We start from the raw sequence: 13,691 nt of genomic DNA, 5'->3' as shown, positions 1-13,691 counted from the left end.
TAAAAATCGGTATATTAGATGGTAATTGTTTTTAATTTGAATGGTATTCAGAAATTGAGTAATATGATTTTGTATGTCACAACTCATATGTAACCTTAAAAATATCAATGCAAAGCTTGTCGTTAACTCCTAAAACTTCAATACTTAATAATAACAATTAACAAATTCAAAACAGTGTATATGGTTCATGGCTTTGTGTTGGACATCGCCAGTTAAATATTCTCTTGTTTTGTGGATATGTATTGCACAATGTCATGTTTTACTATAAATCTATGCACAGCTGGACGTTAACTTCTATATATTGGTTTGGTTAAAGATACAATTAAAAAATGAAAATATTAATATCAAAGTTTGGTTATTAAAAATTAGAAATGTCACTATTTAATTGGTTTGTAAAAACAAAAATAGAAGGATATTTAATTTCTCTTAAAAAAAAATCCAATAATATAAAAATGCTCTAAGCATTCGTTTGGTAACAGTAAGCCTAAGTTGAACTTCTAAGACTAGCAATTAATTGAAGTATGCAATCAATCGAACCAAAAATCATCAAGTAATAATCCATTATTGAGCTGATCATACGATCATTAATTATTAATTGGCTGATATGAATGCCAACCATTCGACCGATTTCAAGTACAATTTATGAAATTATTGACCAAAGGAAAACACACATTTTCAGATGTCTTCAACATATGCAAGAAGCGACTGGTCTTTTTCCAAGATGGCCATTTCTTCTTTTTGCAGACGAACTAGTGCTTCAATACCATCTCTAGATGGAGTACCCATCAGAAGGATACAACTGTCATTCACATCAGGAAATCTTACCATTATTTCTAGCGGCTTTCCCCATCCAAAATCCAATTCGTAAAGTGGAAAAGCACACAAGCTTGAACAAGTATACGCTCGAGTTTCATGATCACCTGCTAACATCGACAATCTGCCCAACAAATTTCCAGCTGCTTCTTGCACATCTCTTAATCCTTCTAGCTCCATGATCCCATTCCTCAACTTAGCAATCACCTCATTCAGTTTGATTGCACCTGAATCCGCCATGTTTGCTATCACCATTGTACTTATGTTGCCTGCTGCTACTTCTTGACAATTTTTGATGATTTTGCTCCTCAAGTTCACCGTATGAAACAAGTTTGTTGGCTTTGAAGAGCCTGACTTTGTTGTCGCTGCACGCGCTGCACATTTGAACAGTAGAGATGTCACTAATTCCACCCGAGTAGGGTTCATCGGAGTTGCTGCCATCGCGTTAACCTTATTTTTGAGTTCATTTAGTTTGGCATTGGGGAACACGAATCTCTTTCTTGCATAGTTAAGTTTCTCTATGCTTTTAAGCTCAAACTCAGGCATTTTGGTGTTACTTATGGTGGAAGATATGAAACTTGGATTTATTGGCGATCCACCACGTGTAACAGTGGCCCAGTGGTTGAAGAAGTTGACCATCGTGAATCCATCAGCTACCTTGTGCGAAATGGACACAGCCACTGCGGCTCCACCACCAGCGAAATGGTTCAGTTGGACCTCGACCAAATTAGGGCTAGTGTTGTGAACACTAGGAATGAGTTGATCAAGGATTTCTTCTTTCTCTTTCTGAAGAATGAAGTCATCAAGTCGGGTGTCAATAGAAGCTTCCAAGAACTCAACTCCTTCGTCATTACAGTTGATGTGAGAGGCATGAGGCCCAGGGAACCTACCCGCAAACGGATAGTATTGTGTTAAACACTGTGATAACGACTTCTTTAGGATGTTGGGGTTGCCGTTGTTGTAGTTTGGGTAAAAAAATACTATTGGCATGTGAATGTGGGCAGCAAACTGATCGAGCAATGAAAGATTATGAGTTCTGAGGTGCAGAGGTGTTGGGGATGCTGGTCTTATGATTTCTTGAGATATGATTGTGTGAAGTTGCCTTATCCTTGCAAATCTTTGGAGCTTCGCCATAATCATCCTTATTAATGATAGGAAAATGAAGATGTAGCATTATATAGTGTTAGATTTAAAAAGTAACTAAAAAAAATCAAAGAACTAAGAAAACTACCATGCATGATTGTTGGATCCAATATATCGAAAAAAAAGGTTTGTGTAACTTTCTAATTTTCACAACAATTTTTTTAAGTAAATTAAACACCTAATTTCATAAAATTATAATCAAAATAAAACAATTTTTCTTAAATCATAATCCAAAATAAGAGTAATAAAGAAAATCATGCGGAATCTCAAAACATAAAACTGTTGATTTGTACAGTCACATCTTCGTCTACCTATGATCCGTAGAAGTACCTGAATATATTTAATCCATAACTGTAAGTACACAAACCTTAATGAGTTCCCACAAAATAACACATACAACAATATACATACAATGTATAAAAGTAAGGGCTCTCAGCTCCAGTGCCGATCCACCCAGGTATCTTTGGCTCTACTACCAGAAAACATGCATTTAATTACAGGTGAGCTATGACACGCACTGTATTTATGACACATAAAAGTGGTTGTCATAAAAAAGTCATATCTCCAAAAATTTAAAGGATTTACAACACGTATTTTTGTGTGTCCTAAAATTTATTGTCACTTTATAATGTTTTTCAGAAACGAGCTCCTTAGTACCTAGCGGGAGGTTCTCGAATGTTCAAACCTGAAATCCAACAATAATTGAGTAGGTAGGCCCTTAGTACCTGAATATATTTATAAACAACTGCGTAAGCACAAAACTTAGTGAGTTCCCCAAAATACTATGTACCACAATACATATACAATGCATACACATAATGGTTCACGACCTTCGCCGATCCACCAATAATACACATAATGGCCTTCAACATAAAGCTGGTCGGCTCCTTTGGCTTTCAACATATAGCTGGTCCGCCCCTTTGGCATCAGTGTAAAGTTGGTCCACCCGCAACTCCTATATAATATATCAACACATATATTGTAAACAAATAGTCCAACATAGTATGCAACTAACTAAGCTAGTCTAGTGGCCTAATTGTGTACTACAAGGAAACTACATCCTCACATACAAAAGATACATACTAAAGTATGCAGTATAGTGAGAAAAACTCACTTGAGCAATTACTTAGACGACTATCATCTATCCTTCTGATGATCCAACTGGCAAGTAACGTGTCTATCAAGTATAGACCTATAATACTACAACTTACTGATATTTATGGCAATCTGGTAGAAGTTAGATTCTTCACTAATTGGAAATAGACTTTCATGGCTATCAAATAAGGATCAGTCAGGCATGACAATTATGTAGCACGACCATTTCGACATATAACTTTTCTGAAATCCAACAACCAATGGAACGTTCCCATTCTAAAAACCTCTCCCATAAGTAGACAAATCAGAATATTTAACTTGAATTAATGACTAATCTGGTACTTATAGGTTCCTAATAACATATATAAACATAATTATAAGTTACCCTAAAAGCCTAGTAAGCGTAGCTTAACTTACAGAGATTTATAGCAAAAACCCAAAAGTCACGGGCGGAACCTCGATCCCGAGCACTTCTTTTGGCCCGACTCTCTGTTGTCTCAGCGCCTCGCTAAATTAGAATTCTCCATAATCCCGAAAATACTTTAGAAATTTGGGGCTTTAGAGAGAGATAGAGAGAGATAGAGATAGAGAGAGAGAGAGAGAGAGAGAGAGAGAGAATACGGATTGGTGTGAGAATGAGAGGGGGGTTTGAATGATATATATATATATATATATATATATATATATATATATATATATATATATATATATATATATATATATATATATATATATATATAGGGATTTGGGCAGGGCGTGCCACGCCTCTGGGTAGGTGGGAGGGGTGGCTTCCGCTGGTACCACATGTCTAATCATGCGCTGCCCATGCCGAGTAAAATCACGAATCGTTGGCATAAGAGCTCTGTTTTCGATGTTATTTATATCCATACGTATTTCTCAGTGAGTACTACAACATTCATTAAGACTATGTCGGATAGTCCTTACTCCATTTTAAATTTAATAGCCTATGAAGATTACACTGTAAAAAACCGTGTAAAATTCATAAATTCTTCATACGGATTCCGTTCTCGATGTTATTTATGTCGACAGATTGGTATTTCGGAGATCTTCAAATCTCGTTTACATCTTTTTGGCTAACATTCAGCCGATCTTAATTTCGATCAGTGGCGTGCACTGTCGTACCGAAACTTCAAAAAATCATAACTTCCTCTTACGAAGTCAGATTTAGGCGTTTTTTATATGCACGCTATCGCTTTTACGCCTACTATGGCTTTTGTTTGGATTAATTAAGTTAATAATCAACATATCTCCTATTTACTTTTTACGACACACTTTGCTGTATAGGTTTGAACGCAAAACTTCGAACGATCATAACTTGTTCATACAAAGTCAGATTTAAGCATTCTATATATCTTAGAAAATTTTATTAACATCTACTACACATTTCTGAGGACTAGTTTGGCTAACACTTAATATCTCTATTTTAAAATTTTAAACAAACATTTATATTAATTTCTACAGTAAAGGAAAAACGGGGTGTTACAAGTTGGTTTGTGTGGTAGTGGGTTAGAGGCTAAATTCATGCCACTAACATTGTCACAGAAGACCACAGTGGCACGAGACAAGGGACAATATCACTCGAGAAGAAGATTTCTAAGCCATGAAGTTTTGGCGACTACATTGGCTATCCCCCTATACTCGGCTTCGGCGCTAGAACGAGAGACGAAATACTACCGTTTAGAAGAACAATAGACGAGATTATCACCAAGATAGAGACATAACCCACAGGTATACCGACAAGTGGTAGGGCAACCAGCCTAATTAGCATCAAAATATGAAACCAAATGATCAACGGTTGAACGTCTAATATGAAGACCATGATCTAAGGTACCTCTAATGTACCTTAGGATGCACTTGAGAGCATGAAAGTGCAGGACATGCGGGTAATGCATAAAAAGGCCGACATGCTGAACGTCATATGAAATGTGCCGAAAATTATAATAAATTTAAACTTTTAAAAAATATATATAATTAATATAAGCCACATTTAGTATGTTACTTAACAAAACCTATTAAGTTTAAATTACCAAAACATCATCTTAAAAAACATCAATATAGTTTCAAACTAAAACCAACAACGGAATTAATAAAAACCAATAATAAGTATTCATGACAAGAGTCCAATCTCTAGATCGCACCCCGTGTACACTCAGACTTTGGCCTTCCCCCTACTTGTACCTGCAACTCCTGAAACAATTATTAAAAAGGGAAAGGATAACCACAAAGCTTAGTAAATTCCAACACAACATCACATCAAGGTAATATATCTTACTCCTACCACACATGTACATCTATCATAACATAAATCAATAATTTAAATATATGTATCAAGTAAACATACACATTCATACAATACATGGAAGTTTAAGAACACATCATAAACAAGCATCTAATAAGGACTCGACATTAATAAATTCGTTCCACGGACTCGAAATCTCCGCCTTTGGTCGCCTGAATCAGCAGAATGACCTTCATTCCATAGACTCGGCGTCTCCGCCTGCGTTCCCTGATTCGGCACAATGGCCTTCGGTTAGCCTGAATATGCACGATGCTCTTCGGCCAACCGGCTCTTCCTTTCAACATCATATACAAACGATACAAGTCATAAAGTCTAATGCTAAACATATGAGTCCTAATTCTCACACGATCTAAAGCAAGCATATAAAACATCAATGTTATTTAGTGAGAAACTCACCTCAAATCGCATGTGAATTTCCCCGAATGTTTTAGTGAATTCAAATCGCATGTGAATCTCCCATATATTAGTATTTTAAAGTGTTAATAAACACCCCTTAACCCTTGAATCCACTAAAGCATTCCTAAGCTTATTTCTAGCTTTTTACACTAAAACTACTCTCTATTCAAGACCTGTCCCCCCCCCCCACAAACCCATTCAAACCAGATTACAAAACCATATTCAAAAAGTTTAGGTCAATACCTTTCCAGGGACTACTTACACACATCCATACAATTTTTCTACAATTTATTACACATTTTACAAAACCGCATTGACATATCAATGCAACTCATTCTGGACCAAACAGTGAAAAAGACGGTTTTGACCCAAGTTAGAGCCAACATCAGGTCAAGGAAAAAACCAGGGATATACTAGAATCATAACCTGAACTTTGGGCTCTGATGGATTATAAATCTGCTTCTCTATGATTTTTTCTAGAATTATTACAAAACAGGGACATAATAGGTATTTTATAATATTTCTTAGAGTTGACTTTTGAGTGTTAATTCACATCTTAACCCATTAAGAACTTATGTAAAAGACATACATTGTTGGAAATGACTACTTAACAATGGCTATAAGATGGCACTAACATTGTCACAGAAGACCACAGTGGCACGAGACAAGGGACAATATAACTCGAGAAGAAGATTTGTAAGCCATGAAGTTTTGGAAACTACATTGGCTATCCCCCGGTACTCGGCTTCTACGCTAGAACGAGAGACAAAATACTACCGTTTAGAAGAACAATAGACAAAATTATCACAAAGATAGACACATAACCCAAAGGTATACCGACAACTGGTAGGGCAACCAGCCTAATTAGCATCAGAATACGAAACCAAATGATCAACGGCTGAACGTCTAATATGAAGACCATGATCTAAGGTACTTCTAATGTACCTTAGGATGCGCTTGAGAGCATGAGAGCATGAAAGTGCAGGACATGCGGGTCACGCATAAAAAGGCCGACGTGCTGAACGTCGTATGAAATGGCAGTGTAACGTCCCGAAAATTATAATAAATGTAAACTTTTAAAATATATATATAATTAATAAGCCTCATTTAGTATGTTACTTAACAAAACCCATTAACTTTAAAGTACCAAAACATCATCTTAAAAACGTCAATTTAGTTTCAAAATAAAACCAACAACGAAATTAATAAAAACCAATAATAAGTATTCATGACAAGAGTCCAATCTCTAGATCGCACCCCGTGTACACTCAGACTTTGCCCTTCCCCTTACTTGTAGCTACAACTCCTGAAACAATTATTTAAAAGGGAAAGGGTAAGCACGAAGCTTAGTAAATTCCAACACAACATGACGTCAAGGTAATTTATCTTACTCCTACCACACATGTACATCTATCATACCATAAGTCAATAATTTAAACATATCTATCAAATAAACATACACATTTATACAATACATGCGAGTTTAAGAACACGTCATAAATAAGCATCTAATAAGGACTCGACATTAATGCATTCATTCCACGGACTCGAAGTCTCCACCTTTGGTCCCCTGAATCAGCAGAACGGCCTTCAGTCCATGGACTCGGCGTTTCCGCATTCGGTCCCCTGATTCGGCATAATGGCCTTCGGTCAACCTGACTCTGCACGATGGTCTTCGGCCAGCCGGCTCTTCCTTTCAACATCATATACAAACGATACAAGTCATAAAATCAAATGCTAATCATATGAGTCCTAATTCTCACACGATCTAAGCAAGCATATAAAACATCAATGTTATTTAGTGAGAAACTCACCTCAAATCGCATGTGAATCTCCCATATATTAGTATTTTAAAGTGTTAATAAACACTCCTTAACCCTTGAATCCACTAAAGCGTTCCTAAGCTTATTTCCAGCTTTTTACACTAAAACTACTCTCTGTTCAAGACCTGTTCCCCCCCCCCCCCAAACCCATTCAAACCAGATTAGAAAACCATATTCAAAAAGTTCAGGTCAATACCTTTCCAGGGACTGCTTACACATGTCTATATGATTTTTCTACAATTTATTACACATTTTACAAAACCGCATTGACATATCAATGCAACTCATTCTGGACCGGGCAGTGAAAAACACGATTTTGACCCCAGTTAGAGCCAAGATTAGGTCAAGGAAAAAACCAGAGATATACTAGAATCATAACATGAACTTTGGGCTCTAATGGATCATACATCTGCTTCTCAATGATTTTTTCTAGAATTATAACAAAACAGGGACATAATAGGTATTTTATAATATTTCTTAGATTTGACTTTTGAGGGTTAATTCACATCTTAACCCATTAAGAACTTATGTAAAAGACATTCATTGTTGGAAATGGCTACTTAGCAATGGCTATAAGATGGCATTAACATTGTCACAAAAGACCACAGTGGCACGAGACAAGGGACAATATAACTCGAGAAGAAGATTTCTAAACCATGAAGTTTTGGCAACTACATTGGCTATCCCCTAGTACTCGACATCGGCGCTAGAACAAGAGACGAAATACTACCGTTTAGAAGAACAATAGACAAGATTATTACCAATACATACACATAACCCAGAGGTATACCGATGAGTGGTAGGTTAACCAGCCTAATTAGCATCAGAATACGAAACCAAATGATCAACGGTTGAACGTCTAATATGAAGACCATGATCTAAGGTACCTTTAATGTACCATAGGATGCGCTTGAGAGCATGAAAGTGTTGGACATGCGGGTCATGCATAAAAAGGCCGACGTGCTGAACATCATATGAAATGTGAGTGTAACGTCCCGAAAATTATAATAATTTTAAACTTTTAAAAGAATATATAATTAATAAGCCTCATTTAGTATGTTACTTAACAAAACCCATTAAGTTTAAAGTACCAAAACATCATTTGAAAAACATCAATTTAGTTTCAAACTAAAACCAACAACGGAATTTATAAAAACCAATATTAAGTATTCATGACAAGAGTCCAATCTCTAGATCGCACCCCGTGTACACTCAAACCTTGCTCTTCCCCTTACTTGTACCTGCAACTCCTGAAACAGTTATTAAAAAGGGAAAGGGTAAGCACAAATCTTAGTGAATTCCAACACAACATCACATCAAGGTAATATATCTTACTCCTACCACACATGTACATCTTTCATACCATAAATCAATAATTTAAACATATGTATCAAATAAACATACACATTCGTACAATACATGGAAGTTTAAGAACACGTCATAAACAAGCATCTAATAAAGACTCGCCATTAATGAATTCGTTCCACAGACTCGAAATCTCCGCCTTTGGTCCCCTGAATCAGCAAAATGACCATCAGTCCATGGACTCGGCGTCTCCGCCTGCGGTCCCCTGATTCGGCACAATGGCCTTCGGTCAGCCTGACTCTGGACGATGGTCTTCGGCCAGCCGGCTCTCCCTTTCAACATCATATACAAACGATACAAGTGATAAAATCTAATGCTAATCATATGAGTCATAATTCTCACACGATCTAAAGCAAGCATATAAAACATCAATGTTATTTAGTGAGAAACTCACCTCAAATCGCATGTGAATTTCCCGAAAATTTTTAGTGGATCCAAATCGCATGTGAATCTCCCATATATTAGTATTTTAAAGTGTTAATAAACACTCCTTAACCCTTCAATCAACTAAAGCGTTCCTAAGCTTATTTCCAGGTTTTTACACTAAAACTATTCTCTGTTCAAGTCCTGCCCCCCCCCCCCCCCCCAGCCCATTCAAACAAGATTACAAAACCATATTCAAAAAGCTCTGGTAAATACCTTTCCAGTGACTACTTACACACATCCATACGATTTTTCTACAATTTATTACACATTTTACAAAACCGCATTGACATATCAATGCAACTCATTATGGACCAGGCAATGAAAAAGACAGTTTTGACCGAAGTTAGAGCCAACATCAGGTCAAGGAAAAAAGCAGGGATATACTAGAATTCTAACCTGAACTTTGGACTCTGATGGATCATAAATCTGCTTCTCTATGATTTTTTCTAGGATTATTACAAAACAGGGACATAATAGGTATTTTATAATATTTCTTAGATCTGACTTTTGAGTGTTAATTCACATCTTAACCCATTAAGAACTTATGTAAAATACATTCATTATTGGAAATGACTACTTAACAATGGCTATAAGATGTTGTACCAAAATAAATTTTGAGATTTATAAGACACCGTCAAAGTACATTGACAAAAGTGGACCTCCAAAGTGCATTGCTATACTAATCCTTCATATAAGGGTTTTAGCTTGTATTCTAGCAATACTCGAACACTACCAATGACTAAAAGAATGATGACGGAAATCATCACCACCCACTGCCATTGTGGTTGTGGTGGCCAGCGGTGGCTGCTGCCACCCTAATGGTGGTGGTGGTGGCGATTTTGAATAAAAAACAAGGAATGCAAGGAAAAACGAAAAATAAAAATCTTTCCAATGAAGAGTCCGATCCAAATAATCCCTAGGTCGATCCTCCTTCATCAACTCTACTCTTTTTTGGCGAGTAAAGGAGGAAACGATGGTGGCGGTACAAGGCGGTGCTCAAAGAAATCCGGTGAGTGGCGACTTGAAGTGACGATAAGAATGACGACGCAAGAGTGAAAATAGAGGGAGAGTTTTAGGTCTTTTTTTGTTTTACTTCTTCTTTTATTATTGCTGATGGGATTCACAAAAGGAGTGGAGAAATAAATATGAGGTCGTCGCCTACAAACACACGCACACATGCACATCTCTGAGCATTTTGGCAAGAAAAACCCCTCCACCACCAATCTTCACAAAACAAGTTCCAAATGTGACCAAAACAACCCCTCCCCACCATAATATTATAAACTAAGTCTCTTCAATTATAACCCATGAATTTTTATTAGTTATTTACATCTAGAATATTTAAAAATAATTAAATAAATAAACATATCAAGACTCGGGGGTTACAATCAGGATGAGTAAAGGTAAGATATTGCAAGGCTCCAACTAGGCTTTGGTAGAGAGTCGAATCAAAAACCGGCTCACGAGTAGATGAGAGCTTCGTTTTAGTGTCAGTCGGGGTGCTACAAGGATTACACGTGATAATATTAGCATGTGTGAGGATCTCTTGAGTGAAAGCAGATTGAGAAAGAAAAAGGGTGTAGTCGCTCCTAGTGGCATCAATTCCTAAGAAAAAGGATAAGGGCCAAGATCAGTCATCAGAAACTCTAATGAGAGGCGAAGAATGACTGTGGTAATTAAGGTTGTGGAAGAAGAAGTGAGAATGATATCATCTACATAAATAAGAAGATAGATCACATGACAGGAGATAATGACTTTTTGAGAGATGAGATTAAGACATCGATAACTGCGGTGATCAGCAGATGGGCCAAGATAGACACCCGCAGAGAAGCGGAGAGAGAGCTTGTGAGGAGTAACGGGGGAAAGATTTAGATAACAAAGGCACCCAGAAACACGAAGGTAGTCATAAGAAGGAGGAAGACCAAATATAATTTCAAATGAAGTATTAAGATTAATGGTAGTAGACGAAAGAAGGTTGAACGTGTAAGAAATGAAAATGAGAGCTCCAACTCAAAACTGAGGTGGTAGAGAGGCTTGAATCAGAGAGGTGTGTAGGATGTTATTGAAGGTTGGTATGATGTTTTCGACTTTTCTATTTTGCTTGGAGGTGTAGGGACAATAGAAGCGAACTTTTATGCCATGATCTTTAAAAAAAATCTGCTAAAGGTTTGTTGTTGAATTCGTGACCATTTTCGCATTGAAAAAGTTGAATATCAGTTTTAAATTGATTAACAATATAAGCATGAACAAATTTGAAAAATAGAGAACAGTTAATATTTGGAACGTATGGGAAAGATCCATAGAAAGTGAAAAAAATCATTCAAGAAAATAATGTAATATTAAAAACCAATTAGATTAAAAATAGAAGATGTCCATAAATCAGAATGTATTAATCCAAACACACGAGTATTTTTAGTTTGCGATAAAGAAAAAGCTAAATGACAATGTTTTCCTAGCTGACAAGCGTGACACAAGGATTTGTTTTTACTAGTATATGAAATAAAATTACTTGTCCGGAACAACAGAAAAATAGAGGCGCTCAGATGACCCAATCTTCGGTGCCAAATGTCATAAGAGATAGTAACAAGAGTAGTGGAGGAAGCACCACGAGTAGTAGAGGGGATGAAAGGATAAAAATCAAAGTGATTACTGGTGCAACGTTGGAGATGAGCACATGTGCTAAGATCCTTCATAGTGAAACCAAACGAGTCAAAATCAACAGATACATAATTGTCAATAGTTAATAGACGAATATAAATGAGATTTTTAAGCATCTTATTAGAGACAAGCACATCTTTTAAGGAAAAATGATTATTAGAAAAAAGAAAAGAAGACTGGCCTATGGAATTAACAAGAAGTACAACACCATTTCCAACCACAATGAATTTAGATCTACATGGAGTTAAAGATTGCATTGTACCTTGATTAAAAGGCATATAGGAGCTTTACGCAGAATCCATGTAGTATTTGTTGTCACAAGAAAGTTACATGGAAATTGATTGAAAAACTGAGGAGAGATCAGTGTATTGTTGGTGTAAAGCATGACCACCAAAAGCATTACTTGATGGTTGTTGAGATGAGGCTGCGTAGCCGTATGGATGTTGATAGTTGGCAACGAGAGGTCGTGGATGCGCTCTGAAGGCTGGCAGCTAGTACAACTATTGTTGAATGAGGCAGGAGTGACCTGATGAGGATGTTGGAATGGCGAGAAGGCAGTATGTAACTGCTGGTGAGCAGCTAGGGTCAGTAGAGGCCATTTGATGAGCAATGAGCGTCAGCAAAAGCTGTTGATTAGTAGCGGCAACAGCAGTAGGCTGCACAATGGATCCAAAGGCAATAGGGGGAGGTCCAAGGAGGCTTTTGGGCTCATGATGTGAGGAGGAAAGCATGTTTGGAGCTCCATAAAGTCTTAAAAGTGACCTGGAGCACCTTGATTTCCTTCAATAATAGAAGCACTGGAGGAAACATTAGTATTACCCCCTGGAAGTAACCCGCCCATTATTCTTGTCCTTATTAAATTTATTTCAAGATTTTCTATGGTTCGATGAGGAATAAAGAGCGGACCGACGAGGTGATTGTAATGTCTCAAATGGAGTTGGTTGCTTCTTCACGAGACTCATGTAGAAATAACATGTTCTTGTCTTCGAGGAGTGACAAAAAAGCTTTGTGTTGATGACGACATAGACAATATTGTGATACGTCTCGGGAAGTTGTCATAGTTGCATCACCAACTCAATCTCATCAATATTTGAGTCACAATCAACAAGAGCTTCAACCAAATTCTTTAATGAATGACAAAATTAAGTAATAGAGGATGAGCCTTTCTTGGTGTTGCAGAACTGTTCCTGAAGTTGTAACATGTGTAACATTTTTATTGTTGAGAAAAAAAACAACAAGCTTGTCTCATAGATCTTTATCGGTGTAGTCATCACTAGAAATTATTTGGAAGAGACTTGCATCACATGTGGTGTAAAACCATGATTTTATTCGAGAGTCAATGGCATTCCAATCTTCATCATCATCAACTATAGGTTTTGATGTGCCAGTGATATGCCCATAAAATTTAGCACCTTTACACATGTCCAAAAAAATCTTGCGCCATAACTTATATTTGGAGCCATCCATAGAGAGATTGAAAACTTAACTGTGAGTAAACATTAATGAGGGCAAAAACAAATTGGTTGGCAAAGGGTTTGAACCTAGGGTAGCAGAAAAATCAGCATGTATGGACATGGAGAACCATTGAAAAATCCAAAAATAAATCTAAGTGGGACACAAACAATGGGCTAGAAGCTTTATCGTAGGTAGGC

The 13,691-nt window shown here is 36.8% G+C and overlaps 1 protein-coding gene across 1 annotated transcript; it reads right to left on the bottom strand.

The window, feature by feature from the left end:
* Positions 1-675: 675 nt before the first annotated feature.
* Positions 676-13,461, bottom strand: LOC145163929 (akuammiline synthase 1-like). The gene is made up of 2 exons (XM_079082666.1): positions 13,358-13,461; positions 676-1,954 (listed from the first exon to the last, which is right to left on the bottom strand). The coding sequence occupies exons 1-2, from the start codon at positions 13,459-13,461 to the stop codon at positions 676-678; spliced, it is 1,383 nt and encodes a 460-aa protein (XP_078938792.1).
* Between the last annotated feature and the right edge of the window lie 230 nt (positions 13,462-13,691).

This window comes from Lactuca virosa, chromosome 3 (genome assembly GCF_052849685.1).
Source record: "Lactuca virosa cultivar CGN04683 chromosome 3, Lactuca_virosa_CGN04683_v6, whole genome shotgun sequence".
In the NCBI taxonomy this organism is placed as follows: domain Eukaryota; kingdom Viridiplantae; phylum Streptophyta; class Magnoliopsida; order Asterales; family Asteraceae; genus Lactuca; species Lactuca virosa.
Note: the sequence above shows the minus strand (reverse complement) of the source record. Positions and strands in the feature narration are given on the sequence as shown.

Excerpts from the sequence above, each read along its gene's own strand:
- LOC145163929 (XM_079082666.1), bottom strand. The coding sequence starts at position 13,461 with ATGTGTAAAGGTGCTAAATTTTATGGGCATATCACTGGCACATCAAAA. Across the intron at positions 1,955-13,357 it reads GACTCTCGAATAAAATCATG|GATGATTATGGCGAAGCTCC; the intron begins GTTTTACACCAC and ends ATCATTAATAAG.